Raw genomic sequence first — 14,400 nt, forward strand, 5'->3', positions numbered from 1 at the left:
TTTTCAACTACCAAGCCCCTCCTTCATCCTCATTTTTCAAAACATCACCCCACACTTATCTTATTACACACATAAATCCACCTCCCCAATACCCACCCAACCAATCCCCCAAACCCCAATTCCCCCCAAAACTATCCAAACCCCCCTCTTAAACCCACCCTCCAACAACCCTACCATCACCCCCATTCCTAACCATCCTCTATCACCTATACAAACCTCTCCAACAAACCCATATCCCTACCATACCCTAACCCCCAAAAACCCCACCAACACCATAACCCCCCCCCCCCCCCATCATACACAATACCACCCTAATAATACAATCCTTCATTAACCTCTCTCTCACATCCCACCATCAACCACCCCCATTCCAATCTAATCCTTTCATTTCCTTCTTTAATTCATAACTTCATCACATTAACTCCTACCAAAATACCATATTATTTCATAAACACATACCATCAACACATTAATCCTAAACACACTATTTCCCCCTAACCCCCCCCCCCCCCCCCCCCCCCCCCCCCCCCCCCCCCCACCCCCCCCCCCCCCCCCCCCCACCCCCCCCCCCCCCCCCCCCCCCCCCCCCCCTCCCCCCCCCCCCCCCACCCGCCCCCCTGCCCCCCCGCCCCCCCCTCCTCCCCCCCCCCTCCCCCCCCCCTCCCCCCCCCCCCCCCCCCCCCCCCCCCCCCCCCCCCAGGTGCTGTGGCACCGTGTGTTAAGCTGCTGCGTATGACGCCAGTGTCTAATATCAGTAACGGTTTAACATTCTGCTAGCCTAGTCTATCATGGCATCATAGGTGTGCTAGTTGTAAATCCTAATATGTGTGCCAGTTGGAATCCTGGTTACTTTGGTGTGACCAGTAGGCCGAGGAAAAGAAAACCAGAGAGGGCGAACTGTCTGCCGAGGCCTTGCTCCCATGGCCTAGCCTCCATTTCCCTGGGTTATTTTATTATATTTAATTTAAATTCCAAAATGGGCACATGAGCATATTCCAGAAAGATACTCAGATACTGCTCTGCTTAATTTTGCTTCCATCCGTTTCCATAAAAGGAACTATTCTTTGGCTCTTCAGTGGTTATACATGAGTGTGGGAAGGAGTGTGTGTGTCTAACATTAATAGTACCCCATAAAATGTATTGCTTTCCTGTGTGATTTGTTTATTTAACCAGGGCGTTTCTTGTCACAACATGCAGGTTGGCCATTCTGTTTCACGGATGTAACTGACTTTAATCTCTGCTGCTCTTAGTGAATCATACTGCCGGGAACAGGGCTGCAGTGGGCGCCTTGCACCCAGTGGGAGAGTTTTTCTAGGGTCTAAAAGATAGATTTGCTACATGTAGGAGTTTTTGATTTTTTGAGACACTGCTCCTGCCACTGACGTCATCACCATCACTGCCACTACTGTTGTTGTTTGGAAGAAAAGAGGTTGCAGTGGTCGCAACTGGAGACCATTGTGCTCAGTGGAATAAGTTAATATTGAAAGGCCAAATACCGCGTGTTCTCCCTGATACAGAGCAACCATCCTGCAGGTTATAAGATCAGTAGCCTTTACAGTGCTGCTTTTGCTGCCACCCGTAGGTTTTGATATTGTTTTTATTATTTCTTCAAAATAGTTTCTTTTCTATTATTAAATTCTTCACGGGCTTGTGAAACAAACAAACAAAAAAAGAAAATAGGTTGTAAATCAAATGAATAATGTAATGGACATTTTTGTTGTGTCATAGTTGCATGTTTTAGTAATTAGAAGAATTGGATTGATTATATTTGAAACAAAACTAAACTTGAACAAGATGGTCATAGGTCTTTTTTTAAAAATAAAGATTTATTTATTTTTCTTATAAAGTCAGATATACAGAGGAGGAGAGACAGAGAGGAAGATCTTCCGTCCGATGGTTCAGTCCCCACGTGACCAAAACGGCTGGAGCTGAGCCAATCTGAAGCCAGGAGCCTCTCCTGGGTTTCCCACACAGGTGTAGAGTTTTAAGGCTTTGGGCTGGCCTCCACTGCTTTCCCAGGCCACAAGCAGGGAGCTGGATGGAAAGTGGGGCTGCCGAGATTAGAACTGGCGCCCATATGGGATCCCAGGACGTGCAAGCAGAGGACTTAACTCCTAGGGCTATCAGGCTGGGCCCAGTCATAGGTCTTTTTAATGATGTTTATTTTAGGTTTGTAAAACAAGAATATATGTAGTCCTTGATTTACTACAAATAATTAATAAAAATACAAAGGCCTGAATATATACATTTTATTTGTCTTACACTCTTGGACTTGGCATAGCCCCGATTTCAACTGCATGCTGATGATTTAAACATGCAATAGGAGAGACCAGGGGTTTGCCCTCATGGGTAACACTCACATCTCAGGTTTGGCCCGATGGCTCAGTGGCTAAAGTCCTTGCCTTGCATATACCAGGATCCCATACTGGCACCGGCTGTTTTGGTCACTTGGGGAGCGAATCATTGGACAGAAGATCTTCCTCTCTGTCTCTCACCCTCTCTGTATTATCTGATTTTGTAATGAAAATAAATAAATCATAAAAAAAATCATTTAAAAAGATACACCTTAAATCAGCGTGCCTCAGTTCTGTGCTGGATTTTCTGCCGACGCAGACCGTGGCGGGCAGTAGCAGCTCTTCAGGAGTGAGTACCGGCCAGCCACACTGGAAACGTGGATTGCAGTCCTGGCTTTGAGCCTTGCCTGGTCTAAGCCAGTAGGCCGTTGCAGGCTTGTGGGGAGCTAGCCAGTGAATGGGAGCACCTCCCATCTGTGTGTGTGTGTGTACCGATACTCAGATCATTAAATGCCAATCTTTTTGATCAGTTAGGCGGGGAGTGGGTTTTGGAGCAGCAAGGTGGTAACAATTTGGCAATTTTTAGAAAAAAAGTGTATTTTAAGATGTGGAATTAGGTTATAGTAATTGAAGACCACTTCTTTTGGCTACTGTTATCCTAATTAAACATATTTAATCATTTGGGTTTTTCTAGATACTATAGGACAAAGCTGTATCTTATGGTAGCTTTCTGTTTATTATTTGAATTTTAACATGGAAAGCATTTCAAGAGTTCCTAGAACATGGGATTGTGGGTTTTTTCTTTTTTATTGCAAAGTGGGATCTGTAGGGAAGAGGAGAAACGGAGAGGAAGATCTTCCATCTGCTAATTCACTCCCCAAGCAGCTGCAATGGCTGGAGTTGAGCTAATCCAGGAGCCAACAGCTTCTTCTGGGTCTCCCACGCAGGTGCAGGGTCCCAAGGCTTTTGGCCATCCTGTGCTGCTTTCCCAGGCCACAAGCAGGGAGCTGGATGGGAAGTGGAGCTGCCAGGACAGAAATGGCCATATGGGATCCCAGTGCAAGGCGAGGACTTTAGCCTCTAGACTACTGCTTGGGGGCCCAGGATTTTGTTTATTTTGATGCAAAAATTTTGAAATCCATAACTATGAATGATCTTCAAGAAGTGCATAGAAATATGTTTTATATAGGGTAGTGCATAGATTTCAAAGTTTTTTGTACCAAAGCAAACATATTTTTTTTTATCTTTCTGTGGGCCTTTTGAAGCTTCCAAAATTTAATAATTTTAACTATTGGCCTTACTACCTTTTAAAACAACAAGAAAGGGTTAAGTACTATGAACATTCTGTCAACATTGTAAGCAACTAAATTATGTTACTTCATGTAAGAGGTGTTTTTTAATATGTGACTTTTTCCCTCTTAAATTAGAGATGTGAAAGCTGGGAATATCCTCCTTGGAGAAGATGGATCAGTTCAGATTGCAGGTAACGACTTTTTGAACCCACTACTTACATCACAGGTCGGCACATCCTGTAGACTCTTTCTCTTTGGCCTGCCCTCCCTCCCTCCCTATCTCCCTCCCTCCTTTCCTCCCTCCCTCCCTTCCTTCTTTGCATTTTTATTGGAAAGGCAACATTACAGAGAGAAATAGACACACACACACACACACACACTTACTCACTCAGGGAGGGAGGGAGAGAGGGAGGAGGAGGAGAGATCTTACAGCTGTTGGTTCACACTCCAAATGGCTGCAGTGGCTGGAGTTGGACTGGTTTGAAGACAGGAAGTTTTTGTAGGACTCCCACTGGGCTTGGGCCAGTCTCCACTGCTCTCCCAGCCACAAGCAGGGAACTGAAGTGGAAGTAGAGCAGCTGGGACTTGAACTGGTGCCTGTGTGAGATGTTGGCACTGCAGGGGGAGGTTTTCTAGCTTGCTATGCCACCATGTTGGCCCACATCCTTTATTTTCTATGTTATATTTTTTCTTTTCTTTTTTTTTTTTTTAACTTCTCAGTTGTCCACTCCCTTAGACTTATTAAAATATTCCTGTAGGGGTTCTCATATCATTCTATAGTTGGCTGGAATCCTCACTGTATTTAGAAATGTGGAGTGGTGTCTGTCCTGGGAGAATGAAGTGCCAGGCAGCTTCAGGACTGAAGCACTAAGAGCTGGAGTCTGAAGCCAAGAATGCTGAAACACCTGCTTGTTGAGGCTCCTGTCAGCCGCACCCAGAGCTGGCTTACAGTCACATCAGCTTCTTCTCAGACTCTTAGAATGGTCAGGGGTTTGGCAGGAAAAAGAAAACCCACCGAGATCTGAAATTATGTATTCGACTTTTAGAAGGTAGTTTATCTTCATGTCCTTCAGGTAAGATAATAACAATTTTTAACAGATTATTTGTTTCTATTGGAAAGGCAAATCATATTTATAGGGAGGAAAAATCCCCTACCCACTGGTTTACCTGCCAAATGGCTACAGTGGCTGGAGCTGAGCTGATCCGAATCCAGGAGCTCCTGAGTCCTCCACACAGACACAGGGCCTCAAGGCTTTGGGCCATTCTTTCTTTTTTTTTTTTTTTTAAAGTTTTATTTATTTGTTTAAATTGTTATTAACATTGTATTATGTGATACAGTTTTATAGGCACTGGGATTCCCCCCACCCCTCCCACAACCCTCCCCCCATAGTGGATTCCTCCACCTTGCTGCATAACCACAGTTTAAGTTCAGTTGAGATTCCTTCATTGCAAGCATATACCTAGCATAAAGTCCAGCATCTTATTGTCCAGATAAGTTCAGTGGCTTCTTGGGGAGACCTTCTCTGGTCTGAAGGTAGAGCTAACAGAGTAAACTTCCGGTCAGTTAAAAGCCCCAACAAAACATCAGCATCAATATACAATGTTATGGAATTAATTGGCATAGTATTGAGTAAGCAATATGTTAAAAATAATGCAAGTTCAATTCTTCAAAACACCTGGGTTGAGACAGTATCAATGATAGGTTCAAAAAGTAACAAACCACCAAACAAAAATTACAGGTTAAATCAAGGCAAACATGTGGTATCTAACCTTTTGGGATTCGCTCATTTCCCTTAGCATTATAGTTTCCAGTTGGGCCCATTTAGCCACAAAGAACTGCATTTTGTTTTTTTTTAATAGCTGAGTAGTATTCCATGGAGTAGATGAACCAAAAGGCTTTGGGCCATTCTTGACTGCTTTCCCAGGCTACAACCAGGGCACTGGGTGGGCAGTGGAACAGCTGAGATAAGTGCGGGACCTAGAAGAAGTTTGGCTGTTTTGGGTGTTTGTGGAGTGAACCAGCTGATAGAAGGATCTTTCTGTTATGCAGCAAGGTGGAGGAATCCACTATGGGGGGAGGGAGGTGAGAAGGGTGGGGAGAATCCCCAGTCCCTATAAAACTGTATCACATAATACAATGTTAATAACAATAACAATAAATTTAAAAAAAAGAAAAAAAAAAGATCTTTCTGTCTTTCTTCTCTGTAAATCTGTCTTTCTAATGAAAATAAGTAAATCTTTTAAAAAAGAGAATGTAAAGGTAGGATTGTTTTGAATTTATTTTGGGTCAGGTTCTTTAGCACTCTTTGAATGCCACTACATAAAGGATTAACTTGTTCGGTTGGGGTTTTTGAGCCGTGAAGGCCATGTCAGAACGACAGTAATAATAATAATAAAAAAGAATAAATGTGATGGCAGAGTGTAGATTCAGTTGTAGCAACAAGTAAAGTATGAGATGATGATAAGTAGTATTGGAAAGGAATGGAGTAAGAAACCTGTTAGTGATGTCTCAATTTATCAAAACTTTCAGCTAAAAAAGAAATTAGCATGCTGTTTATCTTACTTGCATATGGTACAGTGACTGTGCTTTGTTTCTTAAAACAGTAGCTTTAATGTCTTCATGGTGTATTCTGTTTTAGACTTCGGAGTTAGTGCTTTTTTGGCAACTGGTGGTGATATGACGCGAAACAAAGTGAGAAAGACCTTTGTTGGCACTCCTTGCTGGATGGCCCCTGAGGTGATGGAGCAGGTACTGAGTTCCTTGTCTTTTGAAAATGGTCTAAGGTTTTGTTATAAAACTGAGAAATCTTGGTAGTGTCTGCTTTTGTTTGATTTGGAAAAACATGTCTGTTCTTTAGTTAAGACGTTACCCTGAAAACCAAAACAAAAGAAAACAACGCATTGTAGAACTTAAAGAGGGCATATGAAGATTTACGCATGCCGGAGACAGCCTGATGGATACAGTGATCAAGATGGCTGTCATACCTTCCTTAGCACAGCTTACATGACCTCATGGTTTCACATCCAGCTTGCCTTGCTGTTTCTGGAATGGCCTTCTCTTGGTGGCGGTCGTTCGGTGTCGCTCATGCCATCACATTAAGGAACCTGCCTGCTCTCAGAAGTAACCCAGTGCTTCTTGGTTATTTCTGACCAGTTGTCCTCTTAGTGTGTGAGAAAACTGCCCACACCCACGTGGTTCACCCTGCTGGCTCCGTTTACCTCCTCGTCTTCTCCTGCAGCCTCTCTGTTCCTGGCCATCCCACTCCTGAATGGCACTCCTCCCAGGACCCTGTCCTTGCCCCTTCCCTCCTCCAGCCTCCCTCAGTGCTCCAGCCTGCGCTTCTGCTTGCTGATGGTTTCTAAACTGCGTTCACCCAGTGATGTTTCCCAAGGTGCCACCCAGGGAGGGCTTTGCATTTCCAGTCCTCCAAGGATGCTTTGCATAGATGTCTTAGTGGTGTAGCAGACTCAGGGTGTGAAGACTTGAATTCACTTCTCACTGTTTTTATCACTTGTGTCCCCTATGTCAGTAATGATGATGGAGATGCTGAAATACCCGACACCTGCAGTAGACAGATGAGACTGACGGCATTTTATCAGTCACACATCTGCCCAGTCCAAGGTTGGGTGACACTGCATACGCTGCAGGGCCACCTGAGGTTACACTGAGAAACAGTGAGCCCTCCCTCCCTCCTCCAACTCTCCTCTGGGTGCTGTGACTGAGGACAACACAGGGATAAACAGAACTGCTCCTGGTCTGTGCGACAGAGGCTTGCTGGGCTGCAGGACTTTATCTACAGGAACAGAGTGGGGAGAAGTTACGCTGACAGCATTAGGTACCCTCCTATTTTACCAGCTGGCAGGGCAGCATGTAATATTGAGCTGTAATTTTAGGTCTTAATATGCCCAAGCCAATTTCTCCTGTATGACTTTGCAAAGAAGATTAAAATCTGTAAACATATACTGTTTGGTTGTACCAATACTTTTCTGTTAATAGCTTCATAGAAATAGTCACACCCTTTGTAGCTTTTTTCATTTTAGAGATTAAGGTGGTAAAATACCATAATAGAGCATCAGGGAAATAAGAGTTACTACCACCATGGAACTTTTTTCGTTCTTTCTAATCTTTTTAAACTGGAGTATGTACCTGTTTGTGGTGGTGTCTAAATCAGGGAGTGGTGTATGATGCCAGTTCAGTTACCTGCATCCGATGCTGGAGTGCGTGAGCTTGAGTCTCGGCCCTTTTCCTGCCTTAAGCTTCTTGCTAACGCGCACTCTGGGAGGCAGCAGGTGGCTGTGGTCCCTGCCACCTGTGTGGGAAGCCTGGTTTACCTTACTGACTCGGGTTGGGCCGATAGGCTCCTGGCTCTTGGGGAAGTTGGGAAAGGAACCAGAGGAGGCTGTTTGTTTCTTTCTCGCTCTGTCAAATAAATAAATACATGAATAAATAAACATAATAATCAGAATATTTGAAGAGATCTAAATTAAAAAAAATATGAACAGTATCATTTTTGTCAATATTTTATCACATATTGTCCATATTGAATTTATAAGCAGTGCTTCCAATTAATATTCTTTGAAGTGAGTAATATTATAGTTAATAATTTCTGCATTATTGGAAAGCATTCACATTGCTTTTATAACCTTAATACTGCTATAGATTAAAGTTGTGAACACTTTCAGTGTTCTTGATGTATCTTAGAAACTGTCTTTTAGAAAAGCACTTTCAGGCTGGTAGGAGTAATCAGACACATTTCTCTGTTCTTTGCAGGTCCGAGGTTATGATTTCAAAGCTGACATCTGGAGTTTTGGAATCACAGCCATTGAACTGGCCACGGGGGCAGCTCCTTATCATAAGTATCCACCAATGAAGGTGAGGCGTGCGTTCACAGTACCTGCGCATCTCAACTCACCTGTGCTCATTTGCTGCCCCTCCTCTTTCTTCTCTCCTCTCTCTCTGTCTTTCTCTCTCTCCTCTCTGGTACGGTAGAATACACACCCGCCTAGCAGCTTCCCCATGAGTAAATGTACATACAGTTGCATGTATTAATCCATTAGTGATGTTGTGCAACCGTCACTGCCGTCCGAGCTCTCTTCATCTTTAACGACTGAAGCGCTGTATCCCACACTCCTGATTCTGCCTTCCCACAGCTCCTCCTGCTCCACTTTGGTTTCTCTGATTTTGACTACCCCAAGGACCCCGTCTGAGGTGGATCTTAGAGTTTTTGTCTTGGTGTGACTGGCTTAGTTCACATGATGTTCTTCTAGCTCATCCATGCTGTAGCGTATAGCAGAATTTCTCCCCCTTTGTAACATTGAATCATGTTGTATTGTATGATTATACTGCATTTTGCTTGTCTTTTAATTCCTAGCCAAACATTTGATCTGTTCCTGTATTTGTTTTAGCTATTGTGAGGAACACTGCTAGGAAGCACAGGTGTACAAATTTCTCTTTGAAACTGTCTTTGCTTCTGGTTCTTTTAGCTATCTACATAAAGCCGGAAGTGCTAGATCATAAGTCATTAAATCATCTGGTAATTGCACTCGCACTTCTTAGGCAGCAGCTGCATTGTGTCCCAGAGTGGCTGCACTATTTTACATTCCCTTCTGCAGTGTGTAGAGTTCCTAATTTCTTTGTATCCTCACCCACACATGATATGTTTTGCTAGAATCCATTGTGATTGGTATGACGCACTTTTGATTTGCATTTTTCTAATGATCAGTGACACCGAGCGTCTTTTTGGGTACTTTTGTCACGTATCTTCCTTAGAGAAATATCTGTCCAACTCTTTTGTCTGTTTTGAATCGGGTTTTGTTGTTGAGTTTTTGATGTTCTCCATTTGTTCCTGACATTGCTCTCCTATCAGATACATGACTTGCAGGTATTTTCTCCTGTGGATTGCCTTTTTATACTGTTTGACAGTGTCTTTTGAGGAACCAAAATTTTCTTTACTATTTATTTGAAGGAGAGTATACATCTTCCCATCCCACCCACCTACAATGTCTGGGGGCTAGGGCAGGCCCGAACTGGGAGGCAAGAACTTAATCCAGTCTCCCGTGCAGGTGGTAGGGACCGACCCAGCTACCTGAGCCAGGCAGTTTGATTTGGGAAGCATGTGTGCAAAGGAGTTTCCTAACCACTAGACCAAACAATCCCAAGAATTGTAAATTTATCGAGTATATATTTGTATATATATTTCCATCGTTGATGTCATACTCAAGAAACCCTTGCCAAATCTATTATTTTAAGGTTTTTCTCTGAGTGTTCTAAGAGTTTTGTTGTTTTAGGTTCTGTATCTCTGATCCATTTTGAGTTCATTTTTACATATGATGATAAGAGGTGACCTTTATTCTTTTGTGTGTGCTTATCACATTTTCTGAACTGTTTGTTGGAAGACTTTGTTTTTCCTGTTGAATGGTCTTGATGCCCTTGTCAAAAATCCTTGATTAATGACTGTTTCTCACTTTTTCTATGCCATTGGTCTATGCATCTATCATGATGCTAGTGCCATACTTTGGATTGTTGTAACTTTGTATGAAGTTTTGAAGTTCTAGTCCTCCAGTTTTGCTCAATTCTAAGATTGTTTCGGCTCTTTGGATCATTTGACATTCCATATGTATTTTGGAATAGATTTTTCTGTTTGTTTTAGAAATATCATTGGGGTTTTGCTAGATTTTGCTTTGAATCTGTAGTTTGCTTTGGGTATTATTGGCATTTTAATGATAGTAAGCCTTCCAATCCAAGATACAGTATGCATTTCCATTTGTTTGTCTTAATTTCTTTCATCAATATCTTGTAGACTTCAGTGTATTAATATTTTATTTAGTTAGTTTCTGAATTCTTTACTCTTTTTGAAGTTAACATAAATGAAATTGTTTTTGCAATTTGTTTCTTAGATTTTTTCATTGTTAATTTATAGAAAGATCAAATGGTTTTTCTGTGTTTACTTTGTATGCTGTTATTTTGATGAATGCATGAATTTTCATAACTTTAAGATTTGTGTATTGGAAAGGCAAAATCACAGAAGAGAAGGGAAGAGGAAGAGAAAAAAAGGGGAGAAGCTGCACTCAGCCTCCCAATGGCCTTCTTATCTTGGGATGGGGACAGTCACCCAGTGCCATCCCAGGGTCCCCGATGTAGGGGGAGCTTCCAGGGTGCAGCTCAAAAGGTTTTGATAGTTCTAACAGTTCTGGATTACTGCTGATCTTGCCACTCCAAGCAGATTGAAATCTTTCCAGAACCCACTGGCTGACATAGTTCACCTTAGAATCTCCATTTGCCCAGATATTCACCGCCAACACTTGACTGGGGTAGTTGGTTCAATTTATTCTGTCTTCTGTCATGGTACGAGGTGTCCTCTTTAGGCTCCAATGTACTGCCATATCCTCCATGTGCGTCTGGATATCCTGTCCACTGCTCTGTCTGAGCCTCTGAGGAGGCCCAGCTCTGACGCATACACTCTACGGTCAGACCATAGAACCTGCAATTCTCTCTGTGGCTGGGGTTCTGAGTCCAGTGATTCAGTTGGGGGGATTTTCACAAAAACTTCATCTGAGGTTTTCCCACATCAGATCCTTGTGTGTGCTTGCTAGTACAGGGTCTAGCACAGTTCATCACCCCAATCAGCTTATACACATGCTGGTGGTTGCAGTTGCAACCACTTACACGTACAGTGGCCTTATCCATGGATGAACCTGTGGCAGTAATTTCTCACCCCCACATCTCAAGCCCTGTCTTCTACTTGAACCAATGAGTGTTGGAGCCCAGCTCGATGCTTGCCCACCATACCCTCGGCCCTCTCACAAACCAGTGGGAGCTGCAGCCTAGTTGGAGTGACCGACAATAGCCCCCACCGCCCCCTGCCCTGGTTCCTGTGCTTGCCAGCATGTACAGCAGACTGATACAGTCTGTCCCACATCCCATTCAGCTCTCACACATATCAATATGCACTGAAGCCCAGCTCAACCCAGTCAGCCCCATTATACAGCCCGCATATGTACCAGTGGGTGCCATTTTCTGTCATGCTTGCCCAAGTCTTGATTCTTGTGCTCACCAGCCAGAGTGGCAACCCAAGAGTGAGGTGCCCACTATTTGCTTTATGGGCCCACTCCCACTCCTGAAATTTGCACTCTCCAGGTGGTTTTGCAGTTTAATTTGATAGAATTTCCCCCTTCTGCCCTTGCCAGCCTCTGCTAGTTGATGCTGCAGCAAAGCCCAACCAACTCACACGCACTCTGGCTTATGCATGCACCAGTAGGAACAGTCACCCCAGCTTTACTTTTGCCTGTTTCAGCTCACGTGTAGGCCAGTAGTTATTGTAATCCTGCCTGGCCTGGTCTGCCACCATCTCAACTCATGCTGTCCAGTGGGAGTGGTGGTCCAGCAGGGAAGCCCTCCACATTCCCCCTTGTAGCTTTCCCCTTCCAGACCAACTTCCACACTTGCCAATGGTTAGAGCTACCTTGCCCAGCTTGCCCAACACCCAGGTCTGGATTCGTGCTCACTAACGGGAGCTATGATCCACTAGAGAAGTTTCCCACTTTCTCTCACGTGGCCCACTCCCAGACCCAGATCTCACGCATGCCAGTAGGTGTTAGGCCCTTGCCCAGCATAGCCTGCCCCTCCATCTTGGCCTTTGTATGGGCTGGTGAATGTTGCAGCCTGGACAGCTTCACACCCTATTTTAGGATGCACATGTGGGTACTGAAGCTTGGACCTACCCAGCCTGTTCTTGGCCCCAGTACCTGTGAGTGTTGGCAGGTTCCATAATCACACCCAATTTAGCCCATCACCACCCCAACTCTCAAGCTAACCAGCAGGACTTGTATTTCCACAGAATTGGGCCCACCTATCTCCCACAGAATCTACCCCTGGGCCTGGTTCTCCTGTGTGCTGATCAGTATCATGGTCCTACCTAATATGAGCCATCCCCTGTTCTGACACTCAGCCAGGTATAGACAGGCCCCCAGCCATAGCTTTTATGTGGGCTGGTGTGTGGCAGTCAGTGATGTTCTAACAAGCCCATTTCAGGACTCCTGTGTGGGCTGGTGAATCAGTCTGACCCATACAAATCTGATCTCTCCCCTCCAAACCACCAGGTCTCAGTCCCCTCATTTACCTGCAAGTCCAGTGTACATGTTGTTTGGATGAGGGACTCATTCCTCACCTAGATGTACAGTGGCCTTATCCGTGGATGTCCCTCTGGCAGTAATTTCTCACTCGCACATCCCCAGTGTCCATGGGTGTGTGGGTAGCAGGCGAAGCCCGATGCTGATAGTCACTGGCCACCCGAGCAAGATGGTGCTGCCTGCTTGTTAAGCAATTGGGCTAGGCTGCGACCCCACACCCCTTAGGCAAGAGTGGATGATGGAGTGGAGGTTCCTGTATGCAGGTCTACCCCTAACAAGATGGCGCTGGCTGCTTTTTAATTGCTTGGGCCATGCTACGTCCCCTGCCCTTCAGCCAAAATTGTCTGAAGGAGTGGAGGTTCTTGTCCACATCTTTCTTGAATTCTTAATCGCTGCCTTTTATATTTTCATGGTCCATCTTTAGGTATGTAGATGTTTATAATTGTAACTTTATGATTTACAAATTTATATATAATTATATGTTTGTATGGTATAACTTATATAGTTATTAATGCATCTTGCATTGACAATGTTGATAATGTTCCTTTGCAAGAGACTTAACCTGCTGTGTCACAGCACTGGCTTCAGTGATTTCTGTGCTAGGAGATTCTGAGGCCATCAGAAAAGGAGACCATGTCGCCAGAGGCCAGGGTAGAACAGGGCCAGGAATAGATAAAAGCAAGAAAGTTATACTCTTGGTTTTGCCGTGATTTTAGTTTGTGTTTAAAACTGTTTTGACAGTATTAGAATTTGGATGGGATATAAAGAAAGAATTCTAACTCCAGGCCATTAGCAGTCCTGACCCTGGGAAGCTGATGGTCTGTCACACCAGTGTGTGTAGAAAACACATGAAACACCCTGGTTTCTGCAGAACCCATCTGGATGTGGCCTTCTAGAAAGTTAGACCTGCCTGTATGTGGTGGTGAATGCTCATCCATGGTTGTTGACTGAACTTCATTGAGTCACCGGAGCTTCATGCTGCATTGAAAATTCTTACAGGTTTTAATGCTGACACTGCAGAATGATCCTCCGTCTTTGGAAACTGGCGTTCAAGATAAGGAAATGCTGAAAAAATATGGAAAATCATTTAGAAAAATGATTTCATTGTGCCTTCAAAAAGACCCAGAGAAAAGGTAAAGTATGAGATACGGTAACTGATTGTGGAAAGTCTTTCAGTTATATACCAACATGTGTAGGGAATTTTTGTGTATTTTTAGAAGGACTAAAGACTTTATTAAGTGTACAGAAGCCACTAATTTTACTGGATTGAAACAAGTGGATTCTGATTAGTGTACAGTATGTCCTGAATAGTGTAACTATTTCCTGGTTAATTTCTGTAATTATAAAATTATATTTTTGGGATTTCTGTTTACTTAACTGATAGATTAGTGGATAGATTTTTTTTTTTCAGTTTGTTCATAAAATTTATGGGCAAATTGATAACTTAATGCTGGAATTTATAGTTATTAATAGCAAGATAAGAACAAAGAGCAAATTTATATTTAATATATTTAATATCTAATAATTTGACTGATTTCAGTGTTAACTTATTTTATTAACAAAGCAAGACCTTCAAGTACCTTTTTCTGTCAGTGTTTGACTGAGTGGCCGTGGGCCAATCGAGACTATGTAATATATGTAACTTTATGAGTTGACAGACGCTTGGGGATCATTGAGGTTAAACA

General features: G+C 43.5%; 1 protein-coding gene across 2 annotated transcripts in view; it reads left to right on the top strand.

Moving 5' to 3' along the window:
* Window positions 1–14,400, top strand: part of OXSR1 (oxidative stress responsive kinase 1) — an 88,199-nt gene that overhangs the window by 49,988 nt on the left and 23,811 nt on the right. For both annotated transcript variants that reach the window (XM_040964951.1, XM_040964959.1), the window contains exons 5-8: window positions 3,722–3,777; window positions 6,226–6,335; window positions 8,358–8,459; window positions 13,715–13,848. In XM_040964951.1, coding sequence (XP_040820885.1) covers window positions 3,722–3,777; window positions 6,226–6,335; window positions 8,358–8,459; window positions 13,715–13,848 — 402 coding nt within the window. The remainder of the gene's footprint in view (window positions 1–3,721; window positions 3,778–6,225; window positions 6,336–8,357; window positions 8,460–13,714; window positions 13,849–14,400) is intronic.

This window comes from Ochotona curzoniae, unplaced genomic scaffold (assembly GCF_017591425.1).
Source record: "Ochotona curzoniae isolate NIBS_2020 unplaced genomic scaffold, NIBS_Ocur_1.0 contig_1302, whole genome shotgun sequence".
Lineage (NCBI taxonomy): Eukaryota > Metazoa > Chordata > Mammalia > Lagomorpha > Ochotonidae > Ochotona > Ochotona curzoniae.